This window comes from Sorex fumeus, unplaced genomic scaffold (assembly GCF_029834395.1).
Source record: "Sorex fumeus unplaced genomic scaffold, SorFum_2.1 ptg000100l, whole genome shotgun sequence".
NCBI lineage: Eukaryota > Metazoa > Chordata > Mammalia > Eulipotyphla > Soricidae > Sorex > Sorex fumeus.
Genome location: NW_026606157.1, coordinates 5,847,418 through 5,864,485, shown reverse-complemented (window position 1 = coordinate 5,864,485; position 17,068 = coordinate 5,847,418). Strand labels below are relative to the sequence as shown.

The 17,068-nt window shown below is 43.4% G+C and overlaps 1 protein-coding gene across 1 annotated transcript in view; it reads right to left on the bottom strand.

Moving 5' to 3' along the window:
• PDE3A (phosphodiesterase 3A) overlaps nt 1-17,068 on the bottom strand; it is a 299,748-nt gene that overhangs the window by 29,519 nt on the left and 253,161 nt on the right. The window contains exons 5-6 of the mRNA XM_056134583.1: nt 14,268-14,392; nt 1,729-1,948 (exon numbers count right to left, since the gene is read on the bottom strand). Coding sequence (XP_055990558.1) covers nt 1,729-1,948; nt 14,268-14,392 — 345 coding nt within the window. The remainder of the gene's footprint in view (nt 1-1,728; nt 1,949-14,267; nt 14,393-17,068) is intronic.

The following is a 17,068-nucleotide window of genomic DNA, read 5'->3' as shown; positions in this document are numbered from 1 at the left end:
ATTACATTGTTCCTGCTCAGAATACACAATGGCAGCAATGAGGAGAGAGCAAGAGAAAGCAGGATGATGGCTAGATTCTGCGAAACTTCTCTCCCCTTCCTCGGGGGACTTCAGCCCCAAAGTTGGGAGTTCCCCCCTCAACCCCACACCATGCCAGACTCCCCAGAAATACTGCAGACAGAGGTGCTTGGGTTGCACTGTGCTTCCTTCTGGCCCAGGAATCCCACCGCAAAGAATGTTCCTTAGGGGTGCTCTGCCAAGGGCCAGATGCGGGGGCAGTTACTGGGTGTTAACCTAAAGAAACGGGTTCTGCGGTCACATAAATTCAGAAAGCACTGGATGAAACAAAAATCAGGAGGTTTTCTTTTACTGGGATTCTCGGGGCTTAATAAAGCGATGTGTGTCTTGATGGTGAAGAGGGAAACCTGATATGCCTGCTTCCCCTCAAAACAGATTTCTTTGGTGGGGACAGGGGGAGCTGCGGGGGGGGGGGGGGGGAGAAAGAGGCATTCGAAGCCCACAGAAATAATTTTATTAAAAAGCTGTCCTAGAGAGAACTGGAGAGTAACTTCTAGATGAGAGACTGGCTTGGGGAGGGGTGTTGATTTTCTGTTCTTATTTTTGGGCATTCATTGCTGCTCGGAGGTTGGTCACTCCTGGTGCAGTGCTCAGGGGACCATGTAGTGTTGGGGATGAGACCTGGGGCTTCCATATGCAATGTATGTGCTCCAGCCTTTTTGCTCCCTCTCTTAGACTAACTTGCCAACCTGACCTTGAGCAAAGAAAGATGAACTTTCCCTAAAAAACTTTTTATTGAGGAAATAATAAACAGGATAAAAATATCTAACTTAGAGAGTTTGTAAGCATCTGAAGATAACATTTGTGAGTTTAAATGGATCACACTGATCTGAGTCTGTGAACCTACATGTGATGTTAGAAGTCCGACATGTAACTAATTTATTCAAATCTTACCCCCCTTCACATCAGGTAGGAGAACATTTGATTTAAGGTAACTTCATGATTATACCTAGTTGAACACACTTCTATTTTAAAATGATTTTTCTGCTTGAAGATCAATTCGTTTGGATGAGCCTATTAGTAAAGAACAGCTATGATATGTTAATCTATAAGAAGGGCCCTTTCTTTCTTAGTGACAACATTAGCAAAATAACTACTCTCTCCAGGAAGGCCCATTTTCCTAATTCCCTGCCTTGTAATTCTATTCCAACAAGACAGAGTAGTAAAAGCAATTTCTGAGTTAATTCCAGGGGCCCATTTGAGTCCAGCCATAATGAGAAAGCAAGGTGGGGATGAAAAAAAAAAGTGAAGACTTAACAAATTTAGGATGAAATACCTTTCAGTCAATGCAACCTCCTGAGAGAGGCATAGTATTCCGATAAAGTATCAAATTGTATCCATGACTTGATATAGTTTTGGCATTACCTGTCTAATGCAGTCTCAACCAGCTAGGAGGGAAAAACATAGTTATTTTATATTATCCCCAAGGATCAGCTGTGTTGGGGCCATAAGGACTCAAAACGGTCTAGTAATAGAAAACCACTGAACAGAAAGAATTTCTATTACAGCCCGGGCAACACAGATCACATTATCCTGTACTTCGCCAACTATTCCGGCACACCTCAGCACTGCTGGGTGGCCTTGGAGGTGGTGTTATTCAGGGAAAACCCGAGATGAATTCTGTTGTCCACTCCCTGCCTCGGTCCTTACCTGCTACATAATGCAGGTGGCGTCAGGAGCGGGGGCAGCAGGTCTGGGGCGCTCTGAGTGTAAGTCAAGGCTCTGTGGGAGCCCAGGCCTCCTTTGGCAGTTGTGTCTGCAGATTCTGGAAACTGCACTGCCGAAATTTTGCTGACCGGGCTACTGGCCGGTGTCCCTTGCAGAGGCGAGGAGGAGGGGGAGGAAAGAGGCGAAATTTTCACGAGGGCACCTGAGGAAGAAAGGAAGGGGGAGCAAGTCAGGACACTGACACGTCTCTGAAATGAAAACTTCCTCTTTCCACTCCCGAAGGACCCGGGAGGCTGAGGCGCCCTCGGGGCCGCTGCCCCTGCCCCCCTCCATCTGGACACAGGCTGAACTGGGCAGGCGTCTCCACAGTGAGCCATGCATAGGCCAAGTGAATCATCCAGAGGAACCCGGTGGGAATATGCTGACAGATCCGGAGCGAGCCTGGGTGTGCTGCAGTCACTGCAGGCGGGGAGGAGGTGACAGCCTCATCCCAGTTTTGTTTTCCTTCTGGTTCTTCTTACGAGACGGAAAGGGCTAGAACAGACTCATGGACTCGCCTGCACTGACGGGTGCATGTTTAGCAACTCAGGAGCAGTGACTGTTGTTTGCGGCATCCGGTGTTGACAAGCTCTCATGAAAGAAACCAAATGGTTGAGGGGCCACTCGCTTGGGGAAGCAAGAAATTCCTCTTTAGTGTTGGGTGTGTGCGAGCACTTGGGATGGCATCCGTTGTGCAGGAAACAGTTCAAGACGCCGTCCCTTGGGCAGCAGATCAAAGACAGGCCTGAGGCCGAAACAGGAAGTATGGACACATGGACCCAGCTGAAGATGGAGCTGGGACTTGAAGGGGCCGAGGTTGTAAAACAGAAAATACAGCCTTGGAAGACTTTCTCCCATCCCTAGCCAAGGCAGCCAGGGCTGGAAGGAAAAAGAAGGAAGAAATGACTTGTGGGCACCTGTGCACCCACCAGGCATCTTCTTCCATGTCCAAACACCCTACTGTAGAGTCAGGAGAATAAAATCACTAACATTCTTATTCTTTACTGTTTCTCAGCCCTTCCAGGGGAGGAACGCCCAGCAATGATCACAGCCTGGAGAGCCATCTAACCCTCATCTGCTTCACAACATCCTGTTTTCTCAGGCATCTTCATCACACGCAGAGTCCACTGCCAGGAGCAAGAGCTTGTGGAAGGGCTGTGCACTGCTGTTTCCTTGTTGGCATCCTTGTTTGGGGGCAACACATGGCCATGCTCAGGGCTCACTCCTGGACCCTCTGCAGAGCCAAGAATCAAGCCTGGGGTGACCATGTGCCCATGTGCCTGGCAAGTGCCCTACCTGCTGTGGAAACTTTCTCTCTCTCTCTGTCTCTCTCTCTCTGGCCATAGTTGATTTTTACATTTTTGGACTGGAATTAAGAAATGACTGGAATAAAAAAATTTATTGGACAAGATGTCCTTAACACCAGCATAAATTCTTCGGACATTACTATTTCTGTAAAGGACACAAAATGGAGAAATTATGCTCAATGCTATTTGGAATATTTTGCGACACATCACTAATTCTGGCCTATGTTCTTACTGCAGTTCCATAACAAGGTTATTTTAAATTTTTATGTAAAGTTTTTCTGATTTCTTTCTAAGTTTTAAGTACAGTGATTTGCAGTACTGGTAGGGTTTTATGGGCATGAGGTTTCAACATTAACGCAGACCCCTGGGGTCCACAGCCCTTCCCTGCCGTGATGCCACTTGCCCCTCTCCTTAGTCTCAGTTTTGTTTTAAAAGCTGAGGCCTCTCAGGCCAGGCAGGATGTAGCCAGACTCTCTTCTCCATAGTCTGATGCTGGAATCTCAATCCATAGACTAACCATAGACTAACCATAGACTAACCATAGACTAATCCCTAGGCCCTGAGAGGTCAAGTGACCTTCTTCGGGGTCTCAGTGAGAGAACATAGAAGCCTGGGGGTGTGCAATCCTCTGGGTGAACGTGGCTTCTCTACCCACTGTGATTCAAGAGGCCACGGAAAGTGTGATCCATGGCCATGGCAGGAGTACAGAAGACTTCCAGGTTTACTGTGATTTCTACGTCCATTGAGAGATTGAGCAATTTTACCCAAGACAGTGATAAACCTTCACCTGATGCAGTACAGTCTTTTGGACCAAAATAATATGAAATAATTATTTGTTGTTTTAAACTGGACTGGCAGTACTGTGGGTAGGGCATTTGCCTTGCAAGCGGCTAGCTGGGCCGACCCACATTCAATTCCTCCGCCCCTCTCGGAGAGCACAGCAAGGTACTGAGAGTATCTTGCCCACACAGAAAAGCCTGGAAAGTTCTCCATGATGTATTCGATATGCCAAAACATAGTAATAACAAGTCTCACAAGGGAGATGTTACTGGGCCTGCTCGAGCAAATCGATGAACAACGGGAGGACAGTGACAGTGCTACAGTTGTTAGTTTGGGAGCCTTACCTAGCTGTGCTCAGGGGGTTACTACTGGCTCTGCCCTTAGGAATTACTCCTGGTGGTGTGTGACAGACCATATGGGAGGCTGGGAATGAAACTCAGGTCAGTCACATGCAAGGAAAATGCCCAACCCACTGTTCTGGCCTGGGTAAACAGCTTTTTAATTGTTTTTCATCAACTCACAACTGTGTGACTCCAGGTTCCCATCTAAATACTAATGGAAAGTTTAGAGAACATGTCATTCTCTTAAGTTTTGCTCAAGTGACAGGAAATAAATTAGTTATATGCCTAATTAACTAATTAGTTAATTAATTAGGCTGGGTGGTAGGATGGAACCCGGGGACACTGGCAGAGGAAAGGGGGCACTGGTGGTAGGACACTGTGTACTTAAAACAACTCTATTATGAGCAACTTTGTAAACGACAGTGTTCTAATAAAAAATTATTTTTGACATCTTATAACTCAATTTCCATGACTTTATAAAATAAAGGAAATAAAATGATCAAACTGGGAATCCTTTTCCATATCTCAATGGTTTGTTCAACCAACAATCACCATGAAAAGCAGGAGAATTTTTACTCTGTAGGTGAGATAATAATGGGTTGGAGTGATAGCACAGCAGTAGGGTGTCTGCCTTGCACATTGCCAACTTGGCCAACCTGGGTTTGATTCCTCCGTCCCTCTCGGAGAGCCTGGAAAACTACTGAGAGCATCTCACCCACATGGCAAAGCCTGGCAAGTTCCCCGTGATGCATTGGATATGCCAAACACAGTAACAAGTCTCACAATGGAGACGTTACTGGGCCCGCTGGAGCAAATCGATGAACAATGGGAGAACAGTGACAGTGACAGGTGAGATACTAAAGGGATAAGCCTATAAATATTTGCTTTTTCCAACCAAAGTCACTGTCACTGTCACTGTCCTCCTGTTATTTATTGATTTTGCTTGAGTGGGCCCAGTAACATCTCCATTGTGAGACTTGTTGTTACTGTGTTTGGCATATCGAATATGTGATGGGTAGCCAGGCTTTGCCGTGTGGATGACATACTCTCTGTAGATTGCCGGGATCTCCAAGACAGGTGGAGGAACCTAATTCGGCTCAGACATTACAACCAAAGTACTATCTTATATTTTCATGACAATGGTTCACTTTAATTTTTTTTTCCTTTTTGGGTTATACCCGGCATTGCACAGAGGTTACTCCTGGCTCATGCACTCAGGAATTACTCCTGGGTGCTCGGAGGACCATATGGGATGCTGGGAATCGAACCTGGGTTGGGCGCTTGCAAGGCAAACAACCTATCCCTGTGCTATTGATCCAGCCCCTCACTTGAATATTTTAATTTTTGTCATTCCATGTGGTGCCCAGGGAATGTTCCAGAGGTGCCTGAACAAGCAGGCTGCAGGCAAGGTGAGTGCGTAAACCCATTTTCTGTTTCATAAGTCCTAGTTCGGTGAAATGGTATCACCCTGCCGCACCCCTCTCTTGACATCAACGATCACTTCTTTGTAGAATGGTGAGATCCTGGTAGTGAATCCGCAATACAGCTCACGGAGGATCCTGATGTATTGGGCTTGAATGCCCTGATTGGCTAGGGCTTCAATGACCGCTTCCGTCTCAACAGAATCAAAGGCCTTCTTTAAATCAATAAACATTAAGCAGAGCGGCATCTTGAACTCCCGAGAAACCTCAATGAGCTTGGTTATCGTGTGGATATGGTCGATGGTGCTGAATCCTTTGCGGAACCTGGCTTGCTCACATGGTTGTCCTTCATCTAGTGTTCTGCCAATCCTATTCAGGATGACTCGAGTGAACAACTTGTAGATGACAGACAATAGGCAGATCGATCGCCCCATTCGCTCTCAATGGAATGACCATCTCCGAATGCAACAGCTATGTGTACCTAGGTCGAGAGGTCAACATGACAAATGACCTGGCACCCGAGCTGCGCAGGAGGAAGAGAGCGGCTTGGAACGCCTTCAAGAACGTCGAAGAAATAGCTAAGAGGACGAAGAACCTCCGGCTCCGGGCACATCTCTTTGATTCCACTGTTCTTCCTGCATTAACATATGCCTCAGAGACCTGGGCCCTACGCAAACAAGATGAGAACGCCATTCAGGTCTCCCAAAGAAGAATAGAAAGAGCTATGCTTGGAATATCACGTTTCACTCAAATGAGAGAGAGAATCCGGAGTTCTGACATCTGTGGACGATCAAGGATCAGGGACGCTGTCTCATTTGCCAAGGTGTCGAAAATCAGATGGGCTGGTCACGTAATGAGATTTAAAGACGACCGTTGGACTAGAGCTGTTACTGATTGGATTCCACGGGATGTCAAGAGACCGCGTGGCCGCCCACCTACCAGATGGTCAGACTTCTTTGTCAAGATCATGAACGATCGGTTTGAGGCCCTCCATGTTCCCGGAGCGAAGAGATGCCATTGGGCTACACTAGCACGCGACAGGGACAAATGGAGACGTTACTGGCGCCCGCTCGAGCAAATCGACGACTAACGGGAAGTTAAGTGATAAGTGATAAGTCCTAGTTCATTTGAAAGCAGAAAAGATTATAAATGAAGATTTGGTATGTATGAAGTAAGTGAATAGTAAACAAATAGGTACTTTCTAGAAAGGACTGATGATAAATATATCCATGATTTCAGACAAAGAATTGGGATATACACAAATCGGGGAAATAATCTTGTAAGTCTTCAAAAACTATTTCCAAGATATTTAAATTTTAAATGTTTATTCATGTTAAAATGAGACAGGTAAAGTTTATGGCCTCAGATGTCATCTAATTTTATATGCGTATTCATGTTTTTGCACACGCACACATACACAAACACACACAAATTCAGGGCAAGATGCAATTCTTTCTAATCTGTTTTTCTTCATTTTAAGCTTAATTTTGATGTCCAACTCATATGATATAAATATTAAAATCATTCAAACTGCCCTAATACTAAGTACTATAATACCTGAAGTTAAAGGCCCTCCCGTTGATCATCGATTTGCTCGAGCGGGCCCAGTAATGTCTTGATAGCACAGCAGGTAGGGCGTCTGCCTTGCACGCAGCCAACATGGCCGACCAGAGTTCGATTCCTCTGCCCCTCTTGGAGAGCCCGGCAAGCTACCGAGAGTATTCGATATGCCAGACACAGTAACAACAAAGTCTCCAAAGTTAAAAAATTACAAATTTAAAATATGACTGAAAGTAATCTAAAATACTAGCTCCTTTGAGTAACTTAGGTCTTTAATTCTTTGCTCCTAATAACTTGAGAAATTGCATGTCAAGATATAAGGAACTTTGGGCAATCAAAGGTTGCTGATAAAATATCAGAGGGAGACTATTTCAGGAATTCTTCTGTTTCATGCTACAGAAATCCCTGTTCAATTCTAATTAAACAAGAATGGAAGCAGAGTGCTTGATAAATACATGTCTCTTTCCATGCCCATAGGAAAATGCACAGACCAAATGAATATCCACGCCCCCCCCCAAACAGAAAATGTATCAAAGTATAACAGAATGGAAAAGAAAAATCAATGTCACCATTGATGTTCTCTCTCATTTCAAATTTTATTTTTTGTTTTTTGGGCCATACCTGGTGGTGTTCAGGGACTATTCTCTGCACTCAAAAGTGATTCTTGGCAGTGTTGAGGGACCCATACTTGGAGTCAGGGATTCAAAACCAGTTTGCAGGATTCAAGACAAGAGTCTTGTTCCTTGTACTATTTCTCTAGCCCCTCATATCCAACCGTTTTTAACAGGAAAATTTCTTTACTATTTGGTGACAGATAGCCACTGTAGCCATATTCAAAAAGTCTTGTAAGGATTATAAGCCTTTGACTGTGAATGTAAATCCTATGAATTAGAGGACTTTGAAAAGCAAATGACAAAGGACAACACTACACTGCCAGTGAATAAAAATGGAAAAGCAAGGTTTTAAAATGCAAATTGCACCTGGCTCTCTTGTTCTGGTTTTTTAATCCTTGGGCTCCTTGCAATTTTATTCTTCTTTCATTGGTTTGATTGCTTGTTTGCGGGCCACGCCCAGCTGTGCTCAGGGTTGGAGCGATAGCACAGCGGGTAGGGTGTTCGCCTTACAAGCGGCCAACATGGCCGACCCGAGTTCGATTCCTCCGCCCCTCTCTGAGAGCCCGGCAAGCTACCAAGAGTATTCGATATGCCAGACACAGTAACAACAAAGTCTCCAATGGAGACGTTACTGGGCCCGCTCGAGCAAATCGACAATCAACGGGAGGGCCTGAGCTCAGGGATCACTCCTGGAGGGTTTAGATGATTGAATGAAGTACTGGGGATCGAACCAGGGTCAATCACAAGCGAGGCAAGTGGTGCACCACTGAACTATCACTCCAGCCCTATCCAAGTGTTTAATATGAGTAACTGCATAACAATGGCTTGATTTAACTCCTTGAGCTGGAGGACACACTGCTCACTTGAGCAAAGATCAACTTCTGGGGAAGGGGTCCTTGTCTAAGTGTTGCTAGCTAGCACCTGTTTTATGGTAGTGTCTACCTATCACATAGGCCTGTTTGTTCTGATTTGACTCTTCAGAACACCTTTTGTACTTGGAGAACTTTTTTACTCTGTGCCCCAGAAGGAGTCTCTCCATACCACTGACTGAAAACTCTGTGGCCTCACAGTTGGTTCCACCAGTTCTACATCCACAGCCAGTCAGCACATGGCAATGGGGTTTATAAACAGATGTCAAGGTCTGCGGGATCTTGGGGAACAACACATTGTGTGTCAAACTTTTAAAACTTGGTGGGTGCTTTCCTGCCTCTGTACAGAGTCTGGGGCCTGGTTGACTTGAAGTCAGTCAGGATAGGCAGGTTGTTTTGGAAACCTTCAGTTCTACGAAATACCAGAGGGCCTCCAGGGACCCCATGGTGGAGAGAGCTTAGGCACTTCCTGGCAAGAGTAGGGAAAAGTCCATGCCAATCTACACCTGGCACTAAAGTGTACTACTTGTCTTTGACGCTTGGAGCATTGGTTCTGTCCTTAACTGAAGGGAAGAGAATGGACAGACCCAATTTTCTGTCTCTCCATGTCTTCCTTTTTAAAATGTAATATAGAAATCCATGTAATAGTGAAAAGTTCAATACATTTTTATTTCATGTAGTTATTTTTTGAAATTTCCCAAGTGGTGTCAGAAGGTCCGGGAGCCCCACTGGTGATTCTTGGCCAACCATGAATCATGAACAGTGGTCCAATGTGAGGATGGTGTTTCTCAGACCCTGTGGTGTTGGGAATCACCTAGGCTACTGGGTGATGCTCAGTAGACTTCAGAACTGTACCTGGATAATCTTTTGTACTAGGCATTGAACCCAGACTGGGCACAAGTTACTAGGTTTGCACCCTAATAGCTCTCCTATTTCTTAGCCTCCCAAATATAACAGCTTAAAAATGATTTAAATAATAGCACTGTAGCACTGTCCTCCCATTGTTCATTGATTTGCTCAAGTGGGCACCAGTAATGTCTCCATTGTGGGACCCGTTGTTACTGTTTTTGGCATATCAAATACGCCATGGGGAGTTTGCCAGGCTCTGCCGTGTAGCTGGGATACTCTCAGTAGCTTGCCGAGAGGGATGGAGGAATCAAACCTGGATCAGCCAGGTGCAAGGCAAAAGCCCTACCCACTGTGCTATCGCTCCAGTTATTATTTTTTATTAAATAATAACTATGATAAAGTAGGACAAGTGAAAATTATGGTGAGAAGACATTCACTGGGGTTACCTGCAAGAATCCAACAGTCCTAAGAAAAATCTGGTGTCCCACCCCGTCGGCCCCCAGGCCATACGCCTACACTCAAGAAGAAAGGGGAAAAAAGCATTTTTAATGATCTCAATTTGTTGTCTTCAATTTTTTCTAGTATGAAGTCATTAGGACAAGAGAAAGAACTCAGGACTTACTGTGAGATCTTGGCAAGTTGTTTAATGTGTCTCTGCTGTTTCATCATCTGAACCTCTTTACTGAGTTACACAACAACATAGAACACTTAAATTCATATTTTATCACTTTTTGTTTCATATTATTATTGTCTGTTCTTTTAATTTGTCCTTAAAATGTCTTTTAAAAATACCCACAAACTTTATTATTTATGCATGAAATGTTTATTTGGATTGCCTCAAAGTTTTCCAATTTATTTATTGACTAGTTTTATTGGTCCCCAGACTTCCTGACTTCCTTCTGATATTACCCCCTTTTCTTTTTCTTTCTAGAGTACAGACATCATAAATTCCTTTAGTGATAGTTCAGTGGATGGCAAAGTTTTTTCTTAACTGAAAATGTCTTGAGCTCTTAATCTCACAAAGAAGATTTGCTAGGCACACAATTTGCGGTTGAGAAGATTAAAAAAAAAAATCTAAGATGCTTCAACATCCTTTAGTTTGGGCCCTTTTGTTCTCAGATAGGCTGATTTTCACGAGAACAAAATATGTTTCCCCCATACCCTCATGATGATTTTACCACTTTTTATTTTTTTGTTTTTTGGGGGCCATACCCAGTAGAGCTCGGGACTTATTCCTGGCTCTGTGCTTAGGGTGAGCTCATTGGGTCATATGGTGTACTAGGGATGGAATCTGGGTCGGCCACATGCACAGCACCACTCTACCTATTCCACTATTGCTCTGGCCCCTGTGGATGCTTTAACAATGCCTTTGTCCTTGGTGTTATGATGTTTCTCTACTTTGTGGCACATGTAGATGTGTTTTTCTTCTTTGCTCAGGTTCCTTATTCTCCACATACACACTAAGATCTGACTGCCCAATTTCTTCATCTTTTTTTTTGGGAGGGGTACACTCACCAATACTCAGGAGTTATTTCTGTCTCTGTACTCTGTTATTTCTCCCATGGTGTTCTGGGGATCATATGTGGTGCCAGGGATAGAACTGGGGTCGGCAGCATGCAAGGCAAGTTCCTACCTCTTCTACTATCATTCTGGCCCTTACCTGGAGGTCTTAGAACTATTCCTTAGAACTATTTCTGGTTTCTCATCCATCCTTAGGGGGACAGGCTTGGAATTTCTTGCTCTTCTTCTCTCTGCTTCTTATTATGTCCTTCAGCAGGTATCATTCAACTGACCAGCACATTTCCTCCATCACATTTCTGATGGGTGTCTCTCAAGACTGTTACTTGTTGCGAAATGCTTTTGAATATAACCCCCATTGTGATACAGATATTGTGAGAGCTATTCATCCAGAGAATTTCAGATAGAATTGTCAGGCATGATAACTTGAATGTATCTATCTCATACTTTCAAGTGGAAATCCAAGTCTCTCAATTGTGGGAGCTGCTCGTTTCTTTGTAGAACAACCAAACACCTTCTGTGGCATTCGTTCCTGTTATCTCCAATGCAGGTTATCTGCCTTGTACCTTGAGAGTGATCGGGGTTCAAAATCCTAATTTATTTGAACGTGATGTGCAGGAATCACGTATGCCTTCATGGACAATACATTATCCGCCAAATATTCAGCATTTATTTCTGTAGGGAGCTGAGGAATCCTCCAACCTAGGACTACTTTAGCACCATTTCAGAAGTCTTGAGTTTCTTGTGGGGTGCTCAAAATGAGTTCCCCTACCTGGCTAGAAGTTCCAGCTAATCTGCACTGGCCCTCAAGGCAATCTCAATTAAGTGCCATTCTGGGCTCTGATGAAAGCTTGCTGCTTCTATTTGTAAGGCCCTTAATGACTTCCAAGTTATACCCCTTAATGAACTTTTCTAAATAGCAGGCAAGACCAGTTTCATTTTAGAAAACTAGATTACCTTTCTTAGCTTCTTTCCCAGGGAAGCAATTCCAATACAACAATATTTCCTGAAGGTGTGGCTTCCTACACAGAACAGTAGAGATTTTAAGCAAAATGGGAGCCTGGATAGTTTTAATGAGTAGTGACAATATCGAGTGGGCGAGCAAGGGGCAGGAAAATGCTGAATGTTCTTTTCCAGATGGAAGCACTGACAAGAGAATTGCTTCTGGAAGTTGGGCCTCTCACAGTGAAACACAGCTTTTTTTTTTTTCCAAGATGTTCTCATGAAACATTTGTGGAATGTGAAGACTATGTTGTGGAAGGACCCCCCAGAGAACATGGCCTTTGTGGAGATTTCTGCTTCTGGATAGTCATCTACAGTGCATCCATGCTTCACCTGCTTCTCTAAGAAGAAACAGAAAAGCTGATTTTCAAAAAGAAAACAGCAGTCTAATGAGAAGTGAGCATGGCCCCCAGAGCCTCTATAAAATCTTGAGAGACTCCCCGGGAAGATGGTTAAAAAGTGAAACTGGAAGTTCCTGGCCTCTCATCAGAGAGTTTTTGTTTCATTTATTTAATTTTTTTTGCAGTGGAGGAGATGAAAACTCAGTGTGGTTAAGGCCGTTCCAAGGACAGGTCCCAGTCAACACCCGAGGCTCTCAACTGGAATCCTTGAAGGGGCCACACTGAGGGAGGAATCGGGCAGAGACTGGATTCTTGCTGTCATCAGCACAGACCCCAAACCAACGAGACAGTCTTTCCTCACATCTTGTCACTTTTTTAGGCTCTATATTTGGATTTCTAAATCCCTTTCCTGGTTCTCAGGTCTGTACCCACCTGGCTGTGGCCTATATAACTCTTTCACCTCTCTGCTTGCTAACTTAGGTGGCCATTAGTCCCTTGCTCTACATGTCCTGGGCCTGGGATCTCCTTTAGCCTCCCGTATAATTTTTTTTTTTTTGCTTTTTCGGTCACACCTGGTGATGCACAGGGGTTACTCCTGGTTCTGCACTCAGGAATCACTCCTGGCGGTGCTCAAGGGACCATATGGGATGCTGGGAATTGAACTTGGGTCGGTCACATTCAAGGCAAATGCCCTACCCGCTGTGCGATCACTCCAGCCCCTCTCCTATGTAAAGCCTGTCTTTACCTCCTAATCTTAGGCTTTATCATGCTGCATGCTACCAGTCAAAGACTCTTTCCAATTCCTGTAGAGCTTCAAGTGAGAATTTACAAGGGGAGCTACTGGACTATCCTTAGTTATGGCCATTTTCTGGATGCCAGCTCTGTATGGGAGCCATGCAACACCCAACCAATATGAGTTGAGTAAATTAAGCTTGGGTGGACTAACACCAGCTTGGAACTCCTAATGTGGTGGTTAGTTGCAGATCCTAGATATGCAAAGTCCCCTCCAAATTCACTTATTGCTCCTATCTAAGCAAAAGATGGCGCTCTGAGGGCTCTTGGTTGCTGATTTGTGGTTATTTGCCTTGGCTCTCAATGTCCTGAATTATTTTTTCCTCCATGTTTAAATACTTCTTCCTTCTCAATATATATGTATTTGGGAGGAAGGGAATGACAAAGATTTCTTTGAACAAGTTTTAATGTTTAGTAAATGAAACACTTCCCTTCCATTCACATAAACACCACACTCCTGAAAAATAATTTTAATGGGTACTAAAAATAAACTTGAAATTTCCTAAATTGGCACTTTGCTTTTATAAGATGATCCTCCCAGAGTTTGCCCTTCCTGGTAACCTTCATTTCCTATTCAGCCAGTAAACCAAGATAGAAAATTTGATTCTATATTCTATATTCTATTAGAGTCTATGTTCTTGGGATGAATGGAGATGTTACTGCCACCCGCTCGAGTAAATCGATGAACAACAGGATGACAGTGATACAGTGATTCTTACATTCTACAGTGTGGAAATTGGAGACATTTGTGCATCATTGAGACTGATTTCTATTTTATTTATTTATTTATTTATTTATTTATTTATTTTGCTTTTTGGGTCACACCCAGCGATGCACAGGGGTTACTCCTGGCTCTATACTGAGGAATTACCCCCGGCAGTACTGAGGGGACCATATGGGATGCTTGGAATTGAACCCGTGTGCAAGGCAAATGCCCTACCCGCTGTGCTATTGCTCCATCCCCGAGGCTTATTTCTAGAAGAGTCAACCCAGTCCAACTGAGGGTTCATTATTCCAGACACTGTGTTTGTATACTCCATGACTGCACATGCTGTGTGCATCAACTCACCTCCCATTAAGTGACTTACCCGGCCGATTCTGCTTTTTAGCCTTTACATGGTTAGCTGCCGAAAGGGAATAGGATGAAGTGAAGGATCTGCTTTTGGTGAGGGTATTCATCACTGGGTTATTCCAAGAATCTGAACTTAGAGCACTGAGGAGAGAGAGAGAGAGAGAGAGGAAAGAAAAATGAAGAAATTATTTTCCAATGATTGGGGCAGATCTTGCCAGAACCCAAGCATCACTTTCCTAATAGACTTGTCACTAGTCATGGTTCAGGGTGAGTGACAAAACCAGTTCTTGACAGCCTAATGACAACACATATTGCTCTGGCTGAGTCTCCTCAGAGAAAGAGCAACTGCCCAGCAAGCAGAGTACATGGACACGGAGGAAAGAGAGCTCTTCATTTTATTCAGTTAGCAGGAATGCCAACACCGTCTCCTGAAATCCACATTTCTTATACAATGTTAGGCTGCATCTATCCAGGTCACTGGTATTTGTTATTTGTGGTTTATCATATGTTTATAAAATCTTCCTAAAAAAACTTTGCTGCATCTCCTGTGCAAGAAAATCTCGCATTATAATTTTAGCCTACTATTGCTTTCGTTGACAATACCCTGGAAAGACTGGAATCATGATCTAAATGTTGTAAGTAGATGATTAGTTTACCAACAGTGGTAAACAGATTGATATTAGCTACTTGGAAAAAAAGGTAAAAGGATCATCTTAATCCAGATGTTTATAGCGAGATATATTTGATCTTGACCGATCAGGTCTGCCTGTTAAATATGGAATTAACAGATCTCTGGAGGGTTGAACTGAAGAATCCTTCATAGCCATGCAATTAATGGCATATAACTTTTGGAGGTGCTCCAAACCAAAATTTCTCTGCATGCATTGCTCAAAACCCCACAAGTTAAATCTAAAACAGAATTCATCGTAATTGGAGAGAGAAAAGAATTTTGGAATCCATGTGTACAGTCTTGGACAGCTCCCAGGGAAAAATGCTTCTTCTGTGCTTTGCTAACACCTATGTGCTTTCAAGCATTCAGAAACTTGGTGCTGGGTAGAATTTGTAATTTGCTTGAGTATAATTTGACAGTTAGGCCCATAGGCTAGCACTGCGAACAAGATATACCTGGTCTGTCTGGGTGATTTATTGTACATAAATCTGAAATTGATGGAATTATGGGGTCATGAATGGGTGGAGATTGGCATGTAGGCTGTATAATTAATGAGGTATAATTTGGAGGTGTTCCATAACCAAAATGGTTTCCTCTCTGTAAGCAACATTATGCATGCATTACTTAGAATCGTGCATGGTAAATCTAAACCAGAGCATGTCTTACTGGGGAATAAAAGAAAGTTCAGTGTGCTGTGCAGAGTTTCAGAACTCTCAGAGGGAAAAATTCTGGGCATGTGCTTTGCCATTGCCTGTGTCTTCTGATTATTACTAAGTTCAGCAATAGGAAAGATCTATAATTTGTCCCGAATTTAATTCGATACCTCGATGCTTATGCTCCCTTATTCGTTCTACTCATTTTCATGAATCTTTCTTTAACTATTGATCTGGGTATTTTGTTTTTAATTTATACTTATTGAAACACCATCATTTACAAAGTTATTCATAATACAGTTGTTTCAGTCATAAAATGTTCAGGTATTTTATATTATTATTTTATTTTAATGTTTTTATTTGTTTTTTGTTTTGGGGGCCCCACTGGGCAGTTTTCAGGGATTATTCTTAGCTTTGCACTCAGGGATTACTTACTCTTGAAGGTACCCCAGGGATGCCACAGGGATTGAACCCAGTTGAGCTGCATGCAAGGCAATTGCCCTACTTGTTCTACTATATCTCTGGCCCCAATGTCCTGTCACTGTCACTGTCCTCCCGTTGTTCATCGATTTGCTCGAGCAGGCCCAGTAATGTCTCCATTGGAGACTTTGTTGTTACTGTGCTTGGCATATCAATACATCACGGGTACCTTGCCAGGCTCTGCCGTGCGGGCGAGATATTCTCGGTAGCTTGCTGGGCTCTCCGAGAGGGGCGGAAGAATCGAACTCCGGTTGGCTGCGTGCAAGGCAAATGCCCTACCGCTGTGCTATCGCTCCAGGCCCAATGTCCAGGTATTTTAAAACTACCTTATCTTCTCTATTGCTAGTAGCAGTTTACAAAGTCTATCACAAAAAGACACTTGAAAGATGGAGCTGGCTCTAGACATTCACTAAGTGCAATGGTGAAATGCACAGACAATAATCTGTGCATTTATTTATCACAATGTCTGGTTTATCACAAATGTCTGAAATTTTGAAACAGAAGAAAAATTTGAGCATGGAACTGATAACTATATATTTTTTTCTTAACTTTCAAGTACTTTTGCTGGATTAATCTACAAGATAAATTGTGAAGAATATCCATATATGATTTTGTTTTAATTTTTTGGGCCTTCCAAGTGGTACTTAAAGGGACGGGGTCTATGCCTGGGGATATTCAAGCAACCACGCAACCAGTACTGAGTGCTGAGGAGCTCAGAGATAATGTGCCCATCCCAGGGGTGCCTGGGAACCGCCAGATAACATCCAGCAATGCTCAGGGTCCTGAAGGCTGTTTCTGGGTTGGGTAGATACTAAGAATGTCCCCTAACTGCTGTGTTCTTCCCTGGTCCCCATGTGATCCATATGTAACCTAGACTTTAAAATTTGAGTACATAGCAGACTTCTATTTTTCTCTGTAAAGACGTAAAAGAATGATATTAAGTGTATTTATTTTTTTTGATATCTCAAATAGTTAAATTGTGAAAGTTAGCTCAAAATCCCCTACTGATTTTTA